The sequence below is a fragment of the Pristiophorus japonicus genome, chromosome X, assembly GCF_044704955.1.
Source record: "Pristiophorus japonicus isolate sPriJap1 chromosome X, sPriJap1.hap1, whole genome shotgun sequence".
NCBI lineage: Eukaryota > Metazoa > Chordata > Chondrichthyes > Pristiophoridae > Pristiophorus > Pristiophorus japonicus.
The window spans coordinates 19722064-19746154 of record NC_092010.1 but is presented as its reverse complement, the minus strand read 5'-3'; the positions used below and the strand labels follow the sequence as shown (position 1 = coordinate 19746154).

General features: G+C 44.2%; 1 protein-coding gene across 4 annotated transcripts in view; it reads left to right on the top strand.

Moving 5' to 3' along the window:
- Window positions 1-17333, top strand: part of LOC139240918 (cytoplasmic dynein 1 intermediate chain 2-like) — a 59839-nt gene extending 42506 nt beyond the window's left edge. For 2 of the 4 annotated variants that reach the window (XM_070869437.1, XM_070869440.1), the window contains 7 exons: window positions 1328-1474; window positions 1699-1812; window positions 2723-2856; window positions 4107-4251; window positions 4904-5044; window positions 8294-8419; window positions 10935-17333. In XM_070869437.1, the coding sequence (XP_070725538.1) occupies window positions 1328-1474; window positions 1699-1812; window positions 2723-2856; window positions 4107-4251; window positions 4904-5044; window positions 8294-8419; window positions 10935-11048 (921 nt within the window). In that variant the 3' untranslated portion in view covers window positions 11049-17333. Of the gene's footprint in view, window positions 1-1327; window positions 1475-1698; window positions 1813-2722; window positions 2857-4106; window positions 4252-4903; window positions 5045-8061; window positions 8094-8293; window positions 8420-10934 lie in introns of those variants that run through there. The other 2 variants (XM_070869438.1, XM_070869439.1) reach the window with 2 other exon arrangements.
- Window positions 17334-24091: the final 6758 nt, after the last annotated feature.

Below are 24091 nucleotides of genomic sequence, written 5' to 3'. Positions count from 1 at the left end.
GCGGCGTATTCAGATTTTCACGCAAGCGCGGTTTCTTCCATTTAAAAGCTAGTGAGCAGCCTGCATGGGACCTCCAGACCGCCGCGCAGCTTAGCGGGAACGTTGCTTGCATTTATATAGCGCCTTTCACGACCTCCGGGACCAAAGCGCTTTACAGCCAATGAAATACTTTTGAAAGTGCCATCACTATTGTAATGCAGGAAAGGCGGCAGCCAATTTGCGCACAGCAAGCTTCCATAAACAGCATTATCACCAGATAATCTGTTTCAGTGATGTTGGTTGAGGGATAAACATTGGCCAGGACACTGGGGATAACTCCCTTGCTCTTCTTTGAATAGCACCGTGGAATGTTTTACGTCCGCCTGGGAGGGAAAACGGGGTCTCTGTTTAACGTCTCATCTGAAACACATTTAGTTTAAAGACTGAGTTTAGACATAGAGGGGCCAAAATTCAGCCCCACCGGAAACCTGGCATACCTACCGTTTTCAAAGAATTTTTACCGCCATCTCTGATGAGGTCGCCTCTTTCGCGAAATTCAGCTCTTTGGCGTTTTTTTTTTAAAGCGGCCCGGAAGTCGGTCATAATGGGGGCGGAAGTGCAGCGGTAAGTGCTGGTGAGGTGTGGAAGTGGGGCCGAGACGGATTCTCCGCCCCCGTCACTCAGCAGCGGAGCGGTGATGATGTCATTGTGCGTCTGCATCACCGTCTCTCCCCTCCGTTAAAGGGGAGAGAATCGGTGATTATTTCGGCTTGGCCACTGGGCCACCAGGGAGGGTTTCGGCCGGGCCAGCGGTCTGGCACCCAAGAGAGGGTGCCACGATGCCTGTTGGTGGCCCGGCCGAACCCGGGGGGGGGGGCACAATAGTCCGGGAACTCGGCCGGCAAAAAAAATAAAATGGCGGCGGCATTGGGCCCTTGCCTTTAATGGCCGCCGCGCTGCCATGGCTCACAGAGGGAATGAAAGGTGCGCCGACAGAGAGAGCTGTCGGGGGCACCGCTCGGCGAGCATTCGATTTTTCAGGCTGAATTTCAAATGAGGTGAGAGATCCCAGCGGTGCGCGCACTGATGACTCACAGCCGCTCGGCAGCGGCAGAAGTGGGAACCGCCAGAAACTCACCTCCCCCCACCCTGCTGAATTTGGCTGGCGGTGGCCATTCGATTCCGGTACCTGGCCGCTGCAATCCGGCGGTAACGGACCTTATTGGGGAGCTGAATTTCGGCCTCGGGGTTTAAAGACAGAATGTTAATGTCAGCAGCTCGTCTCTTTTTTGATCTCTCTTTTGAGTTATGAGAAGGTGTGATTGTATTTAATTGCTCTCTCTTTCAGTCAAAAGTCATGTCTGCCTGCTTTGCACAGTTTCACCCAAATCTGATGGTGGGTGGAACATATTCTGGTCAGATTGTCCTTTGGGATAACCGCAGTAACAAGAAGACGCCTGTCCAGCGCACCCCACTGTCTGCTGCAGCCCACACGGTGAGAAGAATCCATTTATTACCACATACTGAAAATAAGTTTGAAACCAAATCTTTAATCACATCGCATACATCCAATATATGAAGTGGACAGACATAATAACGGTGGTGGTATTTGTTCAACTTAATGAGGGATAAAACTGTCCTGTAAAGGAGATTGGAGCAATCATTTATTTTCCAGATCTTTACATTGATATCCCGGTATGATTGTTCTCTGTGTTGTAGCATCCTGTGTACTGTGTGAACGTTGTTGGTACTCAAAATGCTCATAACCTGGTCAGCGTCTCCACTGATGGAAAACTGTGTACCTGGAGCCTGGACATGCTCTCTCAGCCACAGGTAAGAACAGAATTGTAGGAACTTGCATTTCTCATCACCTAAAATCCTTTTGAATGAATAAAATAGAATGAAAGCAAGGCCGCTTTGGTCCTTGTAATAGTTCCAATCATCATTCTATAGCAACTTGCACCGATGTGGAGCCGTTAACGTAATAAAACATCCCACGGCACTTCTCAAGGGAGATGGCCTGCCGAGCAGGAACAAGGAGATGGTTGATAGAGATGCCTGATGGTGTGGTTGAAGGAGTGACTTTGAAGAGACTTTTGAAGGTGGGGAGAGATGGATCAAGATAGAGGAGTTTAGGGAAGGAAATGTCACACTGCAGCTCAGAAGGTTCTGCAACCAAGTTGGGGGGAGCGGCCGCACGGAGGGGAGAGATGCTTAGCAGACCAGGTTCAGAAGAACTGATGGTACAGGTTGGCCTGGAGGAATTTGCAGAAGTGGGATGGAGAGAGGTCAAGAAAGGATTTGTAAACCAGGATGAGGATTTTTGAATGTAATGGTTGGTGACTGGGAGCCAGTAGAGGTTGGTTAGAAGAGATGTGATAGGTAAGCAGGATAGGAGGAAGGTAGTGGAGTTTTGGCCAAGTTGGAGTTTGTGTCGGGTGGAGCTTGGGAAATCAGTGAATGTTGGAGAAGTTGGGCCTCGAGGAGACAAAGATTGGATGAAGGTTTCAGAAGTGGTGAAAGTGAGATAGAGATGAAGACAGGCAATAATACATAGGTGGTCTTGGGTGTGGGAGCCACAAATTTGGTCTTGCCAATGTTGAACTGTAGAAGGTTCTGCCTCATTCATAACACAAGCCTTTAGCCCTGTATCTTGAGACATCTCTTGCATATGAGGAGCGCCATATAAATGCACACTGTTGTATTATCCACTTGTTATTGGTGATTTTTTTTGTTGTTGCAGGACAGTATTGAGCTGGTACACAAGCAATCGAAGGCAGTTGCTGTTACCTCCATGTCCTTCCCACTGGGGGACATCAATAACTTTGTCGTGGGCAGTGAAGAAGGCTCTGTGTACACAGCATGTCGCCTTGGCAGGTATGGCATATGCAATTATGGAGAAAATGTACTATATTACCAATTCTATCAAATATAGAAGTCCATCACTTTTTTGTGATCTGATTAGTTTGTTAGCTGAAGCCAACACTAAAGGTCTGGGGTGCAAGCTTCAGCACCATTGCCAAGCAGATAAAGGAGATGATGGAGCTCAGAGCTGGTTAGTAAGGCCCAGATAGTGTGTCCTTAAAGGCGGACGGGTGGGAAGCATCATAAGACGAACACAGGACAGTTACTTCAGCGCAACGTGCAAAAGTCTACTTTTTATCTGTGAACAGTGCTGCGAGACACCACTTTTTATGTAAGGTGATTTATGTTGGGGGTATAATCATGTAGCCCTATGCATATGATAGAACATCTCTGCATGTATTTTCGCTGTTATTTGACTTACAGTAATTGGATACCACTGTCAGTTTTTATTAAGCTACCTAACAAAATTAAAACTGTAAACTTGTATACTAGCTCATCATTTCAAGTGAAATCTCATCAGCGCATCTCCTATCTGACACTCTCAATTTGAGTTCCAATCGCTTGTTGACTTTTTTTTTTCCCTCTCAGTGGGTTACAGCTAAATTTCCGCTATTTGAGTGTGTGTGGTGCCATTATTGAAATCGAGCAGCAATATTCCCACTCTGTGATAGATATGTTTTTGTACCACAGGGCTGTCAGTGGGGTAAATTCACTGATTTAGTGGGGAATTGCATCTCCTAAATCTTTCTCTTGGGCCCTTCACTCTGTGCATGAGTCTGAATACTCTCTGGATTGCCATAAGGAGCTTTGGCCATATCAAGATACAAAATCCAATGTAAAGTTTCAGGCTTTTTCCACTCATTACAATGGCACACCTTGAAATAGATAGATACCCATTGCATCACATTTTACCCTGGTTAGGCAATGTACATACAGTGACCTTGCTGTTGAAATTAAGTTGCAGTCTTGATGTGGGAACATCCAAATGGAAAGATGATGAGTTTCAGGACAATTGCCCCAGGCTCCTCTTCGCCCCAGCTAAAACAATTATACTTGCAGGGAGAAAGAGAGTTTGAGATTTAACAAAATAAAAGGCAGAGATAACGAATGTTCGAGAGAGAAAAAGAGGGAAATGGAAAGAATAGAAGAAGAATACAGAGGTAGCCAACAGGAATTATGCCTCGTGCAGTTGCGACTGATCAAGCAAGAACATAATTCCATCAATTGTTCTGAAATTGCAGTGATTGTCTTGTAAATTACAGCAAAGCTGGAATCATCGAGATGTTTGAAGGACACCAGGGTCCAGTGACAGGGGTCCATTGTCACACAGCAGCAGGGGCAGTGGACTTCTCTCATCTTTTTATCACTTCATCGTTCGACTGGACTGTGAAGCTCTGGTCAACTAAGGTGGGCATAAATGAATATTAGTGGACTCCACTGACTGGCATCTACTGAGTGATTATGTAACCTTTTGCATAATCACTTTGCCGCCAACGCCAATGTGTTTTGAACAGCACGCATTAAAACAATGAAAGCAAATGGATTTTATACAATTTAGTTGTGATATTATGACTTTTTACATATTTTGATTCCTCAGCAGGTATTTGTGGTGGAAATAATGTTATTGTGTGAATTCATCCCTAATGACTCAAAGGTCAAGTCTCAGCCTGACAGACCAGGAAGGTTTCTGGTTATATCCATGGTCTGTACTGAGCCAGATGATCTCAGCCCCTCTGGGTTAGAGTCGGAAAATGCAGCCAAGGTTCCTGCTCCTGATCCTTCTACAGAAACGCTACTGGAAGGCATGCTGGGTGAAAACAGTTTCTGGCTCGGCTGTGATGTCCCCAACAGCCTGATGACACTCACTGCTGAGGGTCACTTGCAAGAGGTAGCAGATGACAACTGGAACTGTACCCCAGTGAAGGAGTCTGTGATTTCAGAAGAGGAGAAATTGGAGAGAAAGAAAATTAGTTCTGTTAGCTTTCAATTTATGTGGCTAGAGTCTTGTATTCCTTTTCTGGTGATCTCTCAAGTCAGCAGAATTTATTTCTTCTTTTAGAGCAACAAGCCCTTATATTCCTTTGAGGACAGTTCAGACTATGTGTTTGACGTCATGTGGTCTCCTATCCACCCTGCACTCTTCGCGTGTGTTGACGGAATGGGCCGGCTTGATCTCTGGAATTTGAATGAAGACTCTGAGGTAAGTCGAGAAGGACTGTGGGAATAAAGCGGATTCTCTCAATCGGTGATTATGACTTATAATTAACAGAAATAGTTTTAGGCGACAAAGCACATTGGAGCACCACTTAACATCACAGTGGTGGGAAGCAGGTTGGATTTCCCAACCTCTCTGACCCAAGCCTGAACCGAGAAGTCAAGGACCCCTATGGAAGGGAAACTAGGATGATGGAATCTCCAGCAGGTTGCTCTATCACACCAAGTGGTGACCAGCTTACAGCAACATTAATTGTAACCTGGGAGCAGACCACATCAAAGGAGGCAGACAGAAAGCAGGAAACTTTAGACCAGTAAGCCTAACATCTGTCGTTGGGAAAATGCTGGAGTCCATTAAATTAAGGAAGCAGTAACAGGACATTTGGAAAAGCATAATTCAATTAAGCAGAGTCAGCATGGTTTTATGAAAGGGAAATCGTGTTTGACAAATTTGCTGGAGCTCTTTGAGGATGTAAGGAGCAGGGTAGATAAGGGGGAAACCAGTGGATGTGGTGTATTTGGATTTCCAGAAGGCATTCGATAAGGTGCCACATAAAAGGTTACTGCATAAGATAAAAGTTCACGGGATTGGGGGTGACATATTAGCATGGATAGAGGATTGGCTAACTAACAGAAAAACAGAGAGTCAGGATAAACTGGGTCATTTTCTGGTTAGCAAACAGTAACTAGTGGGGTGCCGCAGGGATCAGTGCTGGTGCCTCAACTATTTACAATCTATATTAATGACTTGGATGAAGGGACCGAGTGTAATGTAACCAAGTTTGCTGATGATACAAAGATGGGTGGGAAAGCAAATTGTGAGGAAGACACACACATTCTGCAAAGGGATATAGACAGGCTAAGTAAGTGGGCAAAAATTTGGCAGATGGGAGTATAATGTGGAAAAATGTGAGGTTATCCACTTTGGCAGAAAAATAGAAAAGCAAATTATAATTTAAATGGAGAAAAATTGCAAAGTACTGCAGTACAGAGGGACCTTGGGGTCCTTGTGCATGAAACACAAAAAGTTAGTATGCAGGTACAGCAAGTAATCAGGACGGCAAATGGAATGTTGGCCTTTATTGCAAGGGGGGATAGAATATAAAAGCAGAGAAGTCCTGCTACAACTGTATTGGTGAGGCCACACCTGGAGTACTGCGTACTGTTTTGGTCTCCGTATTTATGGAAGGATATACTTGCATTGGAGGCTGTTCCGAGAAGGTTCATTAGGTTGATTCCGAAGATGAAGATAGGTTGAGTAGGTTGGGCCTATACTAATTGGAGTTCAGAAGAATGAGAGGTGATCTTATCAAAACATATAAGATAATGAGGGAGCTCAACAAGGTGGATGCAGAGAGGATATTTCCACTCATAGGGGAAACTAAAACTAGGGGTCTTAGTCTCAGAATAAGGGGCCGCCCATTTAAAATGGAGATGAGGAGGAATTTCTTCTGAGGGTTGTAAATTTGTGGAATTCTCTGCCTCAGCGAGCTGTGGAGGTTGGGTCATTGAATATATTTAAGGTGAAGATAGACAGATTTTGGAGTGATAAAGGGTTATGGGGAGCAGGAAGAGAAGTGGAGCCGAGTCCATGAACAGATCAGCCATGGTCTTACTAAATGGCAGAGCAGGCTCAAATGGTCAAATGGCTGCTCCTATTTCTTATGTTCTCAGGAGTACAGGAGATGTGTGGGCCTTTGGGTGGAGAAGATGTGTGCCCTAATCAGAACGTAAGATAACCGCCATTACTGATCCGTCGAGGGTTTTGATGCAATGAAACCAATTGCACATCCAGAGGAGGAATAGACCTTGGGGTGGAAATTTGTTGTCACCCATTTTGAGGCATTAATCCAGGCGGAGTGGTAATTTTAGCGCTTTAAAAAAGTTTGCGCCTCCCACTGAGAAATTTGTTGAAATCGGGCCAAGAGCTAAATTAGCCGTTACACACTTGACCTGCGGGGGTGCTAATGAAAAAGCTCGCGTTAAATTCTGGAATCCATTGCACATGCTCCGAAGTTCAATTTGAAATCCTGGGAAAAACCAACTTTTAAAGGCGCAGCATAATAATGCACCCATTAAAGTTTTCAACTTCACTTGTTATCAAGCTGTGCTGTTATGTCTGTCTGCCGCTGTAAACTGGGAGGCTCACGCACCGTGCTGTGTGTGAACATTGCACTGACTGTGACCTCCCAGGGAAGTGCTTCCTCATTCCTTTAAATAGCCACCAGTTAACGACTGTGAAAGGTTGTACAGATTGTTTCATCAGGCATGATTAATGACGGTCGCTAAATGAGGCAGCCTGACCGAATTTAGCAAGCGGGACGCTAGCGTGGTCACTGCACCAGGACTGACGTCATGATCGAAGTAATCGTCACCAGCCAGGCACTCGCGCTTCGCGCCCCAGTTAGCCCTCAATTGAATTTTCCGGCGGGGTGCTGCACGCTGCACGCTGCGTGCCCGGTCGGTAAGCTATTACGCTCGCATTAACGCCCTCCTGGCCGCTAACTGAGATGCTAGACAATTGAATTTCCACCCCTTTGAGTCCACCTCTCTTCTTCCTCCGAGCTAATTGTGGGGTTAGGACATTGTGGGTGGCAGTTATGGAGAAATCAGTAGCCCAAGCCATTCCATTGCTTATGTAAATAATGAAGATGGCGGTTTAAGTTTGACTTAATAAGCCACATAGATTGAAATACAAGTACAGACTGCTGTAAGGAGCCCCTGTGATGTGTTTAAACTGATATGGCTGCTGCTTGTAAGGAAAGCAATTTTCCTTAAGAGGGATCCCACTAGACTCAATAGATGGCATATGTAAGAAAAGCAATTTTGTAGGCTGTCTAGAAAATGGCCTGTTGTATATTGTTAACCTTCAGCTAAAGATTGCTTAAATAATAGTGCATCTTCAATGTGTCCACATCATGAGACACCCTGTCCCCATATTGTTATCTCATGTTTATGGGACGGTGGCACGGGTAACGTTGTCCGTTTCTAACCTTGTTGTAGAACATGTAGGAGACATCAGAGGAGTGCTGGGCTTCAGACAATGACATTGATTGACATACAGGCCCAAAGCAGACTCAAGGTCCTGTAAGAACTGATGACGTATATAAGCCGTGAATGGGATTGTATATGTTAGAATGTAATTAAGCCGTTATACTTCGGAACAAAAACATCTTCTGCCCTCTTTGTTTAGAGACCGAACCTTAAACAAATTAATTACGCTTCTAATATGCAGGTTCCTACTGCAAGTGTCACCATGGAGGGAAATCCTGCGTTGCATCGTGTACGGTGGGCGCAGTCCGGACGAGAGATTGCTGTGGGTGATTCTGAAGGTCAAGTGTTGATTTATGATGTCGGAGAGGTAAAGAGTTTGTATTGAAGGTTCCACAGGCTACATTGCACCACTTTCCTATTGTATTTGAACTTTTCTTCTCCCCAGCTCTCCTGAAGGCACTGGCTCTTTGCTCTTTCACAAGCACTGATCACTTTCCAATGCCTTGTGCAAGTGGCCATTTTTTCACTCTGAGACTACAGAACAGTGGCAAGTTATTCCACTGTGGTGGATGCCACAGCCGGCTCAAATGCTATCCCTGCCAAAATGGAGATGTTACAGGAAAACAGTCACTGGCTGAGTTTCCCCCCACCTTGCTCGCCCAGGGGCATTGAGGCAAATTGTAGTGCCCTAACTGTACCTCTGGCTGAGATTAGATAATTCAGCACAGACCAAGGATTGAGCCAAAGATCTTCCTGGTCCCACACTGGGTGGTGCATTGGACCATGAGCCATCATGGGAAGCTTGAACAATTATTTTCAACACAGAATTACTCTATGAATCTAACGTGTGAAGGAGGATAGAAATATAGATGAGATTACAAGAATGGAAATGACTAGAATCTCATAGCAGTATACAGTATAAGATATACTGAGACTATTTTGAACATCAGTAGTCACAAACCTGACTCAATGATGAAGTGCCGCAGACACTTGAAGTGCCCAGAAAGCGAGTGCAGAAGATAAGGCTGAAGCGTTTGCAAACATCTTCAGCCAGAAGTGCCGAGTGGATAGTCTATCTCTGGCTCTTCCAAAGGTCCCCACCATCACAGAAGCCAGTCTTCAGCCAATTCGATTCACTTCACGTGACATCAAGAAACGGCTAAGCGCACTGAATACAGCAAAGGCTATGGGCCCCAACATCCCGGTTGTCATGCTAAAGACTTCTGCTCCAGAACTAGCTGTGCCTCTAGCCAAGCTGTTCCAGTACAACACTGGTATCTACCCGACAATCTGGAAAACTGCCCAGGTATGTCCTGTCCACAGAAAGCAGGACAAATCCAATCCGGCCAATTACCGCCCTCTCCGTCTACTCTCAATCATCAGCAAAGTGATGGAAGGTGTCGTTGACTGGCTGGAGTCATACCTAGCACAAAGGAAGATGGTTGTGGTTGGTGAAGGTCAATCATCACAGCCCCAGGACATCACTGCAGGAGTTCCTCAGGGCAGTGTCCTAGGCCCAACCATCTTCAGCAGATTCATCAATGACCTTCCTTCCATCATAAGGTCAGAAGTGAGGATGTTCGCTGATAATTGCACAGTGTTCAATTCCATTCGAAACTCCTCAGATAATGAAACAGTCCATGCCCACATGCAGCAAGACCTGGATGATATTCATGCTTGGGCTGATAAGTGGCAAGTAACATTTGCGCCACACAAGTGCCAGGCAATGACTATCTCCAACAAGCAAGAGTCTAACCACCACCCCTTGACATTCAATGGCACTACCATCACCAAATCTCTCACCATCAACATCCTGGGAGGTCACCATTGACTAGAAACTTAACTGGACCAGCCACATAAATACTGTGGCTACAAGATCGGGTCAGAGGCTGGGTATTCTGTGGCAAGTGTCTCACCTCCTGACTCCCCAAAGCCTTTCCACCATCTACAAGGCACAAGCCAGGAGTATGATGGAATACTCTCCACTTGCCTGGATGAGTGCAGCTCCAACAACACTCAAGAAGCTCAACACTATCCAGGACAAAGCAGCCCGCTTGATTGACACCCCATCCACCACCTTCAACATTCACTCCCTCCACCACCGGTGCACCGTGGCTGCAGTATGTACCATCTATAAGATGCACTGCAGCAACTAGCCAAGGCTTCTCCGGCAGCACCGCCCAAACCCATGACCTCTACCACCTAGAAGGACAAAGGCAGCAGGCACATGGGAACACCACCACCTCCAAGTTCCCCTCCAAGTCACACACCATCCTGACTTGGAAATATATCGGCCGTTCCTTCATAGTCGCTGGGTCACAATCCTGGAACTCCCTCCCTAATAGCACTGTGGGAGCACCTTCACCACACGGACTGCAGTGGTTCAAGAAGGTGGCTCACCACCACCTTCTCAAGGGCAATTAGGGATGGGCAATAAATGCTGGCATTGCCAGAAACACCCACACCTCGTGAATGAATAAAACACTTTTTTTTTTAAAAAAGGTTTGTTCCATCCTTGTGGCTGAGGCCCCACAGCAGATCCTGGTGGAGTTCAACACTTACGGCCCAACTAATCTCATTTTCTCATGCAGACTTTGATCAGCTATCAGCTGAAAGCCAGCAAAGATGTCCATGCAAAATAGTCCACCTATTAGCTATGGCAGTGACTGACACAGTATGTACATAATCGGCTGATTGTGCAGTGTGCGCAAAATAGGACAGTGGGAGAAAAATGGGTTGGGGAAACGAACTGAAACTGATTCACTATGACTGCAGGAGTACTCCAAGCCCCTTGATGAGGTGCAGGAAAGACTAATCCATCATTATCACATTATAGATATGCCATGATCATTCTCATGTTTTTCGTATTTTTCACTTTTCAGCAAATCGCTGTTCCCCGGAACGATGAATGGACCAGTTTTGCACAAACACTTGTTGACCTTAAGGCAAACGGAAATGACGCAGAGGAGGAAGCATCAGCAGGTCTCCTAGCATAAACAGATTATTATAGCTGCTTTGTCGCATTCTCGCAATTTATAAATGGAAGAAACTGCATCAATTCTTAGCTCAAATATGCTCTCCTTTTTGCCTCCCCCTTACCAAATTATTATACAGACAGTGCAATATGTGGATCATGTAATTTGCCCCATGTGACTATTTTATCAGGTCTCCCTACCTGGCTAGTAACATATTTCATGTGTGGTTGTCTGGTTAGAGTGTCCAGTAGCATGTGGGCACGAAACTCCCATGTAAGTTGTGTCTTTGTAGCAATTAACTCCAGGCTTTTTGCTGCTCTTCCATTACTCTAAAGCATGAGTTTCCAACCTTGCTTTTGGTAGGGAGAATCATGATTAAACAGCACACCCAACTTTATGTTTACAACAGAACCTTTCACCATACAAGAAAACGCGGAGGAGGATATTCTGGGCTGTTGGTAATTAGAAACACACTTCTCTCTTGCATGCTGAGTCATTGGCAGTTACCTGGGCCTCAAAGTCCACTGACTGATGTCACTTCCATCTTCAGCTCCTGGCTCCTCCACAATGTACTGCAAGGCCTCTCTGCTATTGGGCGATAGGTCAAAGAATAGGTCAAAAAATACACCATTCACTTCACTTTCTATGCTGGAATGCAAAATTATTGCATTCTTAAGTCAGCGCTGCTAATCATCACAATTCACTCATCAGTCCAATGACGTTTGGAATTTCTTTAACATTTAAATTTCCCATGTAACTCCCAAGTATTTCGATTTGAAAATGAGCTTCCAAATTTGTGGGGCTCTTGACTTGGCATTGCTGTGCATGCTGTTCCCCATCAACTATCATCTATTTTGACAATGATCACACTTCTGAGTTCCAAGGCTACGCTGGGCAGGGGAGGGAGCATAGCAAATTGAGCCAGGCGCAGACTACAGACCAGATCAAATCCCCAAATAAGCTGCGTTTGATCTAGAAGTTGTAGACCAAGTCCGTTCACAAGCTTGGCTTTATAAAGACAGAGTTTTATGTAAACGTGCCTGGGAAGGCTGCCAAGATGGATACAGTGGCTGGATTTTAACTATGGCTCGCAGGCAACTAGCTGGTCGGGCAAGGTGGGAATTTCAGTGGCTCCACTGTAGAACGGAGCCGGAAATATTCTCCCCGTTGAGGGGGACAGACAGGTTGACAGTGGGCCGATTGATTTGTGTGGGGCTAGGAGGAAAATTCATGCCTCTGGCCCCATTTTTTTTAAAAAGTACCTCTTTTCTAAGCGGCCTGGAGTGGTCACTTTAAGGACCGCTGGTTAGACTGCTAAACGCCAGGTACCAATGGGTGGAACGTGCATGGTACACAGTCCACCCATTGGTAGCTAAAAATCTGCATTGGGTTCCTACGTATGCCATAGGTTCCGGATTAGCATATTGGAATGAGGCTCCTGTCTGAATCAGGCAGGTGCTTGAGCCGCCCATGAGGAGGCCCCCAGGAAAATAGTGGCAAGCAGAGAACGAGGAGGTAAGTACAGCATTGGAATATTTCGCTAAATAGAATTTAACATGATTTACACATATTACCAATCGAGGAATATTGGAACAAGCAACTCAAGTACTGTATCACAGAAATATATAAACCTATCGGAAGCAAGGGATGTGTCGAGAGTTGGGCAACTGATCATTTCTTCGCTTTGTATTGTGGCAGCTTGCCTGAATGAAAGTAGCCAGGATGGTTCTGAATATCAAACTCTGAGGACTGCACGAACATAACTATCGCACTCCAAAAAATAGATTCATTAATTGCTCAAAAGATTAGAGTGTTAAAGTGTTGCCTGAGGACCAGCTCCAGGAACATGGGATGTTGTCACTAATCGTTGCTAGGCTAAAGGGAAAGGAGGATCAGCTGCCCATATGTCCAAAATGTTTGTTCTAATAAATATTTGAAACACTATTCCATAAGATCTAACCAGTATTCAGTAAAAGATTTTTATGTTTTTGACACACAGTTTCAAAATTAAAAATACCTAAAAATTAATTTAATGTTTTGGCTTAGATAGAACATTGTAAAAATGTTTTTTACGCAGTGAGTGGTTAGGATCTGGAATGCAAGGCCTGAAAAGGTGGTGGAGGCAGACTCGATCGTGGCTTTCAAAAGGGAATTGGATACGTACCTGAAGGAAAAGATTTGCAGGACTACGGGGAAAGGGCGGGGGAGTGGGACTAGTTGAAGTGCTCTTACAGAGAGCCAGCACGGGCTCAACGGGCCGAATGGCCTTTGTCCACACTCTAACCATTCTATGATCCCATGATCAGCAAATGCTGTCGGTATTTTATGTTTGGTCAGTTACTGTATTTTCTAGCAAGGAATTCATATACCCCCCCCACCCCCGGCCCCCTCCTACCCCTGTTTTCTATGCCCTGAGCCCACCCCTACAGGTCAGCAATGTGCATCTTCCATTGTTGACCAGGTTGGACCTTCCTCTGATGTCCACAGTCAGACACTTGGAGCTGTAATCATACTTTAAAAGCAACTGCACATTCACATGTTGCAGCTACTTCCAATTTGCAGTCAACTTTTGAGCAGTAGCTCACCCATTGCCTTCAATCTCTGAAATTCTCCTGCAATGTAAATGGGATGGGTTCCAAAGGCTCGGCATACTAAGCAACTGCCCAGAACAGTTCCACAATATGAATGCGCTATAGCATTGAAAAGACTTTCAGATAAATAAATGTGACTTCCTTACCAGAAAATTCAACACTTAACACCTGAAAGAACTCTCAGAAAGGGATGTGCCTTCCAAACTTGTGAACAACTCCTCCTGACTGGATGCTAAAACAGCTGAGTCTGACTTTCCATTCTTTTATACAAATGTCAACAAGTATTCTTTGTACAGTGCTAAAAACAGTTCTATAGATTGTGGCTATTCAGCTGCTTTAGGTCTAGTTCATTATTCAGATGTTGAACCTCTTGTCTCAAACATGTTCCAGGGTGATGGGAGGATTTCTTTTTCATTTTCTTTGTAAAGCTCAGGTCTCCGATATACATCACCTGTGTAAATCAGTACTACCAAGTGTATCTCAGAACCATTAGCAAAGTGAAGGTTTATTTGAATTGCACTTCGTCGTCAAAATTTGTAAAAGTTTAATGAAAGATCTTTCATTTTCAAAGGATTTTGATGGAACACTCTTGATGATGAGAGGATTTCAACCCCACTATGTCCACTAGAACATTTTCAATGATGTCCACTGGTCTTAACTGCTCCCTTCTGCCTTCACTGGAGTACCGACCAAACATCGCTGTCCAATTCTGTGTCCACGTTTTTTCTTTTGTAGATTTTTGCACATTCTGTTGTTCAGATGTTTAGCTCAAACATAACACTATTTACAAGTTTGGCACTATATCATTTAGCTATTTCTCTAGGTCATTTTTAAATATGTATTAAATATAGTGCAGTTTTTAGAGACCGTTAATTACTGTACAAAATGGGAAGGCTCCTTGTAATATGGAATCACTGATACTGAAGATTACTTAGGATATACAGCACAGAAACAGGTCATGTGGCCCAACCAGTCCATGCCAGCATTTATGCTCCACTCGAGCTGCCTCCTGTCTTTCCTCATCTATCAGTATAACCTCTCTACCGTTCTCCCTCATATACTAGTCTAGCCTCCCCTTAAATACATCAATACTATTCGCCTCAACCACTCCCTGTGGTAGCGAGTTCCACATTCTCACCACTCTGGGTAAAGAAGTTTCTTCTGAATTCCCTATTTGTCTTCTTGGTGACTATCTTATATTGATGGCCTCCAGTTATGCTCTTCCCCCACATGTGGAAACACTCTCTCTGTATCCACTCTATCAAAACCTTTCATAATTTTAAAGACCTCTATTAGGTCACCCCTCAGCCTTCTCTTCTCAAGAGACCCAGCCTGTTCATCCTTTTCTTGCATTTCTGGTATCACCCTTGTAAATCTTTTTTGCACCCTCTCCAGTGCCGCCTTATACTTTTTATAATATGGCAACCAGAATTGTACACACTCCAAGTGTGGTCTAACCAAGTTTAGCATAACTTATCTACTTCTCAATTCAATCCCTCTCGAAATAAACCCTAGTGCTTGTTTTTTTTTATGGCCTTGTTAACATGTCGCTACTTTTAGTGATTTGTGTATTTGTACTCAGAGATCGCTTTGCTCCTCCACCCCATTTAGCTCCTTATTTTCCAAGTAATAAGTGAGCTCCTTATTTCTTACCAAAATGTAATACCTCACAATTATGTGTTGAAATTAATTTGCCAATTATACACCCATTCTGCAAGTTTATTAATGCCGTCTTATATTTTGTTGCAATCCTCCTCAGTCTTGACTATCTCTTCCCCCTTCCCAATTTTGTATCATCCACAAATTTAGGAATGGTGTTTTTGATTCCAAAGTCTAAATCGTTCATATAAATTGTGAACAACAGTGTTCCCAGCACTGATCCTTGTGGGACACCACACCGCACCTTCTGCCACTCAGAATAGCTACCCTTCAACCCTACTCTTTGCTTTCTATCTTGAAGCCAGCTAAAATAAACTGGGGCAAGGGAGACTTTACACTACATAACACAATGCACCCATTTCAAATCTACTCAACTAATTTTGGCATGGTGCTGGCGACTGATGAATGCGGGCAATGAGCAATTCTCAAATGACAGAATATATAGGGGAGATCTTCTACTTCTGTGCTCCTGGAAAATGGGTGGAAAATTATGGGCTGGGAGTGCACGATTTCCCAATGTGCTTCCTGAAAAGCTCCCCGTGGTGTCATGGCAGCAAGTTTAGGGCTACAGAATGTGAGTGAGTGTATGTGTTAGAACACTAGGTCATGTGGAGGATGTGAAGAATCTTTCTATTCTGCAACTAAAGGATTTTGAAATAGTTTTGGTCGTGAGCAGGTAGCAATTATGGGACCCGTTATATTACTGTACCTTCTCTACATTTGGTGTAAAAATGAAAATGTTATAATAGATGCACTTTAAACTGTAATGTTCCCCTAAATTAACCAAACATTAACACACTTTAATATTTGTAAATGTTTTGAAAATTATTATTTATACAATGAAACTTCCGCCCCCCCCCCCCCCCACCCTTCCATTTATTTCAGCTCCTGCATTCACTATTGCCTGGCCCAGACAGCAAGTAGCAGCCTGCTCTGAGGCCCCTGCTGTGTGCTAGAAGGATGGTGACTCGCTCTCTGATCTCCCTGCATATTGACAGTAGCTAACATAAGCTTGGCACCTCTCCCTGCTGAGGCCATGCACTAATCGTGGACACACATTCCCAGTTCCATTCAGCGAGAACACACCAGTATACACAGTGCCACCCCACACACAGCTGACCATATTTATTTGCTATTGTTTCAGAATTAGAAATATTTTAAAACAATGGTTCTTCTAGCATCTGATCAGATTGGAATGGTACCTTATGTGTCTGATGAAACTACAGTCTGATCTGACAATATGGGATCAACGAGTTTAAATTGAACTTCATGCTTGAAATAATGGTAGGACAGGACCAAGTTACTGGACAGTTCCTGGCTTATGGCATTATCATCAGTCAAAGGAACCTCTGAAGCTAATATCCATGAAAGCAGCTTTGTCTAGTTCATTTGCTTTGTATGCTATTTTCTCAGTTAACTTAAAATGAAAGCTGGAAATGCAATCCAGGATTGGGATCTTGTAGTTTCTCAGTGTTTTGGCAGAATTCCTCACCATAGCATAACTGACATTTAATATTGATTGCATGGCTATACTGAAGTTAAAACAAATTATCATGGGTTAATCCACTAGTTTAACCACACAGATATGAAGCAGTTTAACTTTGCACATCTCAAAGCTTGTTTCTAAGAATTACAGCAGATATATATTTTTTGCTAGTGTTAAGAACTTAAAACATGTGTGATGATAATGTGGTTTGCTGTGACAATGTGCAGTTTGGATCTTATTTGACTAATTTGAATAATTCTATTTAAAAATGCATATTTTAAGAGCTTATATTAAAGTTGATAAATTGTATCCATATTTTGTCGTCATAATAGTTATAATTCAAAAAGCAATTCATTGTGCATAAAGCACTTTAAGGCATTAAGACATAAGCAGCTGCTTGTATAAATTTTAGTGAGTTTTTGGTCTCAGTATAGCACATTTCTCCCTCCTGAAACTCGACATGAAGTGTGTGAAATATCTCGTTTCTGTGAGCTTTTTCAAATAATGTATTGCATAAAGTTACTAGTAATATGAATGCAAATAAAGAACAGAACATTCCCTCAACCTGAATAAAGTGCATCTATTTCAATGTGTTTTCTGTATGGGGCCAGCAGATGTAGATGTCCTTCTACATATGCTTGTGAGAATCTGTGATACACAAGCGTGCTGTACGACATTAGTGTTATATTGACATCTCTTACTGTGTTCTTTAAGCACGAGGTAATACTCCGTCTAACCTACAAAAAACTACTCATTTTATTTGCTTACAATTAGATTTTCCAACTGCTTTTCTAAAACCCTATCATTGTGAACATTGACTCTTCTCGACCCTTTGTTGATATGGTTTTGAATCCCGCCCCGTCGTTTGTGTAAGAGAGGAGCAGTACTGTAACTAAAGCAAAGGTAGAAAGGCAAAACAGTGAATAAGAAAACTGAAGCAGTGTCTTTTCTGTAGTGTATGGAAGGGTTTGATTTTTCACAGGATTGATTACCTGCTCACACATTGATATTAGATAAGGCATACCCTCACCCGTATACTCCCACTACATAATTTTTAATGATTAAAAGTGACTCATGCCACCTCTCCCCTCATTGCTGCTCCTTGGAGGGTCCTGTCACTAATGGAAGTGCTCCTGGCTGCTACAGGGTGGGAGGTTGAACCTACAGTATGCTGCAGCTAGATTGACTTGCATAGTCCCCACCATCCATGCTTGTCATATACAGCCACCTTTCTCGGGTAACTAGCCATTTTACATTACCGTAAGAGTCAATTACAAAGGCACCGCTTATAACGTATTACATGCCCCGACTATTTCGAACAGTTCAAGCAGCTTGAATCAGTTGTTTGCTCCTCAGTAAAATGTATTCGGGTATCCGTGGTGCTGGGGGAATGAATACTATTGACAGGAGAGAAACTGGGAGCAGCACTTTGGGGTGTGGGAGGAAGGACAGTGCCAGCATTAGTGAAGACAGAGCGTGGATGAAGAATGACTGGTTGGATGGTACAGGAGTGAGGAGGAGTGGCGGTGTAACCTAGGAAGGTTGTAGCGGGAGATATGTCTGAAAGGGTGGTGTGTTGGATAGGGTACAGCGTCTGAACCAGGGTAGGGATTGTATTTGAGAGTGACTGGGATAGGGAATTGATGGTCTGACTGGACTAGACTATTGAAAATCCAAAGTCAGTTTTTCCTTCTTGGATTAAAAAATCAATTGCATAAAATGAATCAATGTATAATTTTTTTAAATTTAAATTTTTCCCTTTAGGCTTTCATACAGAAAATAAAATGTAAATATAATGCAAGTGAAGGAATGTGTGTACCCGCGCCACATGTAGCTAGTTCTCACCATAGGCTTATATGAGGGCGTCTTGAATTGTCAGTTTTTAAGGTTGATGGACAAGATAACCCTTTACAGCAGCCACCAGAGTTTCTTCTGGCTTTTAAAAACCTAGCAGCTGGTGGGAAGCCCCACTAAAAAGGATTTTAGATTGGAGCCAATATCCATTCTGCCCAGTAATTTCTGCAAGATGATTGGCTAAAACTGCTGTCCATAACCAAGTGCTATGACTCAGTAACTTGCATCAGCAGCAACAGGGCAGCTGTTGTCTGCAACTTTCAGAAAACAAGATCGCTCATTGCCTTTGTCTTTATTTCTTTCCCCAGCTGTTGCTCAGTCAGGAGCTCAGCAAATGAGTGTGCGCATTACTAACTTCCTCTGCTGCGTATATGAAATACAGTCAAAGCAAGGCAGGTATCGGCCTTCCCTTGGGCACTGTGATAGCTGCAGTTTCACAGGTGAAAAGTGCTATTCATCACAGCTTAGATCATGCAACATTCAATTAATTTTAAAATCCAGTGGTTTCACCTTCACCAATCCAGCTGTGTTGATCACTGCGAAGCACTTTGACATCTGTTCTGACTTTGCCTTTTATTAGTTTGAACACGTAGCCCCTTGTCCTACTCTTGAGCTTAACTACTACAAACTAAAGCTACCTTTTCTATACTGCTTACAGTCGTATATACAAGGTCCCTTCACACTGACTTCATTTCAAGGCTGGAAAGCTCCAGTTTCTCCAGATCACACTCCTGCCACAAGAGATCAATTTCATAGATCTTCTAGGAACTGCCTCCAGTTGCTACTTTTTAACCATAGTTATAGTCTTGGAATGAGGTCAAGTTTGGTAATATAACTGATGTGCGATTGGAAATCCCAGTTTGGATGTACCCAATGTACTCAAAACAGAATACTGGTTGGAGAGCAAGATGCACTCTGGGGACTCCTGCATTACCTGCCTGGTGGTCCTCTTCTGTCTGGCAGTCACCCATTCCCTCTCTGTATACGCACTCCTTAGCTGCAGGGTGACAACCTCCTGAAACGTGCTAGCCACGTAGCTCTCGGCCTCGTGGATGCACCGCAGTAACGCCAGATGCTGCTCAAGCTCAGAATGGGCATATAATTAGCAAATGAATTTCAACACAGATAAATGCGAGCTATTACATTTTGGTGGAAGAATAGGGAGGTCACTTATTACGTGGAGGGTGCGAGTCTGGGTGGGGTAGAGGAACAAAGGGATCTCGGAGTACAAATACACCAATTATTAAAAGTTGCGACACAGGTTAGCGAGGCCGTAAAGAAAGCAAACCAAGCACTAGGGTTTACTTCTAGAGGTATAGAATAGAAAAGTAGTGAAGTTATGCTAAACCTGTATCGAACCTTGGTTAGACCACACTTGGAGTACAGTGTACAGTTCTGGTCGCCATATTATAAAAAGGATACAGAGGCACTGGAGAGGGTGCAGAGAAGATTTACAAGGATGATACCAGAAATGCGAGGGTATACAAATCAGGAAAGGATGAACAGGCTGGGTCTCTGTTCTCTTGAAAAAAGAAGGCTGAGGGGTGACCTAATAGAAGTCTTTAAAATTATGAAAGGTTTTGATAGAGTGAATAGAAAGAGAATGTTTCCACTTGTAGGGGAGAACATAACTAGATGCTATCAATATAAGATAGTCACCAAAAATCCAATAGCGAATTCAGAAGAAACTTCTTTACCCAGAGAGCGGTGAGAAAGTGGAACTCACTACCACAGGTAGTGGTTGAAGCGAATAGTATCGATGCATTTTTAAGGGGAGCCTAGACAGTATATGAGGGAAAAGTGAATAGAGGGTTACACTGATAGATTGAGGAAACATAGAAACATAGAAAATAGGTGCAGGAGTAGGCCATTCGGCCCTTCAAGCCTGCACCGCCATTCAACAAGATCATGGCTGATCATTCCTTCAGTACCCCTTTCCTGCTTTCTCTCCATACACCTTGATCCTCTTAACCGTAAGGGTCATATCTAACTCCCTCTTGAATATATCCAGTGAACTGGCATCAACAACTCTCTGCGGCAGGGAATTCTCTCTGAGTGAAGAAGTTTCTCCTTATCTCAGTCCTAAATGGCCTACCCCTTATCCTAAGACTATATCCCCTGGTTCTGGACTTCCCCAACATCGGGAACATTCTTCCCACATCTATCCTGTCCAGTCCCGTCAGAATCTTATATGTTTCTATGAGATCCCCTCTCATCCTTCTAAACTCCAGTGAATAAAGGCCCAGTCGATCCAGTCTCTCCTCATATGACAGCCCAGCCATCCCTGGAATCAGTCTGGTGAACCTTCGCTGCACTCCCTCAATAGCAAGAACGTCCTTCCTCAGACTAGGAGACCAAAACTGAACACAATATTCCAGGTGAGGCCTCACCAAGGCCCTGTACAGCTGCATTAAGACCTCCCTGCTTCTATAATCAAATCCCCTAGCTATGAAGGCCAACATACCATTTGCCTTCTTCACCGCCTGCTGCACCTGCGTGCCCACTTTCAATGATTGATGGACCATGACACCCAGGTCTCGTTGCATCTCCCCTTTTCCTAGTCTGCCGCCATTCAGATAATATTCTGCCTTCGTGTTTTTGCCCCCAAAATGGATAACCTCACATTTATCCACATTGTACTGCATCTGCCATGTATTTGCCCACTCACCTAACCTGTCCAAGTCACCCTGCAGCCTCTTAGCATCCTCCTCACAGCTCACACCGCCACCCAGTTTAGTGTCATCTGCAAACTTGGAGATAATACATTCTATTCCTTCATCTAAATCATTAATGTATATTGTAAAGAGCTGGGGTCCCAGCACTGAGCCCTGCGGCACCCCACTAGTCACTGCCTGCCATTCTGAAAAGGACTCGTTTATCCCGACTCTCTGCTTCCTGTCTGACGGGAGCTGGCATGGACTGGTTGGGCCAAATGGCCTGTTTCTGTACCATATATCTCATGTAATCCTATGTAATTAAACTATTAAATGGTTCAGTATAGATTTTTAAAGTCATTTACAGTGATTTTAAATCAGGTTACTCACAGGTGGAGGATGGGATACCCTTATTAAGAATGCTTATTTTTGTGATAAACCCGTTTCCAGCAGTATTAATAAAACTGCACCAGGTTACCACTCTTAAATAAATCATAAAGACTTTTTAATGGAAAAAAATAAACTTACAGTGCCCGATTACGCTGGTTCGTGGAAGATTTTAATTATGTGATTATGCAAATAAATTTTAGTGGAAACCTGAAGCGTAGTCTAACCAGTGCAATTTCCCAATTGCGACCAAAACTTAAACTCTACCCCTAGGAATCAGTTTAGTGGCTCTTCGCTGCATAGTCTTCAATGTCTCCCTTGTGTCTCAGTGAGCTGGGTAAACACTCGAGGTGCAGTCTGACCCGAGCTCTATATCATTTGATCACCACTTCTTCTGACCTGTATTCTATTCTTTTGGCAACATAGTTCAACACTATAGTGGCTTTGTTGATTGCTGCTCTGCATTGGTTGGCTATATTGAGTATTGAGTCTAAGATTCCAAGGGGCCGAAATTACCCCGTTCCTTAAGGCCTATTACCACCACAAATCTGCGGCCACGCTGCGGAGTGGAGAGGCCGCTGACGTTTGGTGGAATGGCCGCTGATAGCCCAATTGCCCTCCCGAGGTTCCCCGGCAGTGCCCCGATCCTCCCCTTACCGCTCTGCTGCTGCCGATCCGTGGTAAGCGCATCATCACCGTGCACACCGCTGATCTAACCCCCCCTCCCCCCGACGGCGACATTCCCCTCGGAAAATCTTCGGACCGCCCGGCGGTGCCAAAACTTGTTTTTTCCCGGTGGTCCAGTGAGGCTGTGGCCTTCTGCAACGGCGGTACGGCTTCCCTTAAAGGGGAGGGCGTACTGTCGCTGTCACCGTGTTTTTTCTTGTCAGCCGACTGCCAGGTCAGCCCGACAATTATGCCCCCGGGTTTGGCCAGGCCACCAACAGGCAGCCTGACACCCCCTCTTGGGTGCCAGGCCGCTGGCCCAGCCAAAACCCACCCTGGTGGCTCAATGGGCCGAAGTTTAAAAATCGTGAAGTCTCTCCCCTTTAAGTGAAGGGCAGAGCCGGGGTGAAGTGGCGCCGTGATGACGTCAGCGCGGCAGTGACTCCACACCGCCCCCAACTTCCGCCCCTCAGTTGCTGTCACCGTCGCGTCTGTCCCTCAGGTGTAGTCACCGCCCCCAATATGATCGAGTTCCACATGCACGGAACAAAAAAACAACAAAGAGCCAAATGTCACTCAAGAGGCAACCTGAACCGCAGCTGCGGTAAGAACCATTGAAACGGGGTGGGAGCGCTCCATTTCAGGCCGGGGGGGGGGGGGGGGGGGTGGCAATTTCTACCCCCAAGTCTTTTTCATCCTTAGCTATTTCAACAAAATTCAGGGAATAGAAACATAGAAATCTACAGCGCAGAAGGAGGCCTTTTCGGCCCATCGTGTCTGCGCCGCCGACAAAGAGAAACACGGCCCTCAGTCAGCAGCCCTGAAAGTTACATATAAACCTATGAACAATGGTGGACAAGCAAAGAGCATCTGGCCCAACCAATCCGCCCCACACAACTGTGATACCCCATGTATCGCAACATTTTACACTCCACCCAGAGCTATGCAATCTCCTGGGAGAGGCAAAAAAAGATAAAAACCCAGGCCAATTGGGGGGAAAAAATCTTGGAAAATTCCTTAATACTTTACACTTTTCCTCAGTAAAATTAATCTGCCATTGTTCTGTCTACTTATTTTGTCCAGCTCATTTCTGTAATTTCTGAGATGCCTATGATTCCAGGATCCCACTTAATTAAGTATCATCAGCAAATTTGATCAATTTGCATTGGGTTCCTGAATGCAGGTTGAAAGTGACCTGGTTGCCGAGCCTTGCCTCCAATCAGTACTTTACTGGCACTGTAGTTTGTAAAGTGCATAAACAAAAGTAGAGCAAGTGCCCCTGGTTGGATCAAACTGTATCTTCTGCCAAGTACCATGCTAACCGTGACCAGCAGATTACAAACCAGAAAAAGTAGCAACTTCTGAAGCATTTCTGATCAATTTGCAGCATATATAAAATTTAATGATGAAATTATGAAAATATGAAATAGTTTGGAGGAATGCTGCAGGGAAGGCTTACAGAAATCATATTTGCTCCATGGGATGGTGGGGTGTGACACTGCTGGATGCCGAGTAGGAGTAAAATATTAAAATATATTTCATTCACTCAGCTCAGCGATTAATTTGGAAGAATGCTGAACTTATCTACATAACAGCAAAATGTGTTCTGAAGTCTCAAAGTTATACTTCATTTTATTACCTCCACCCTTTCCCTGGAGAAAAACCTCACCATTCCACTGTTTCAGGGCACAATGGTGCCACAGGGAACTCTGGTCCTCATTGTTAATTTCCAATTGAGGAGCCTGAGCTGATCCAGATAGCAAGGGA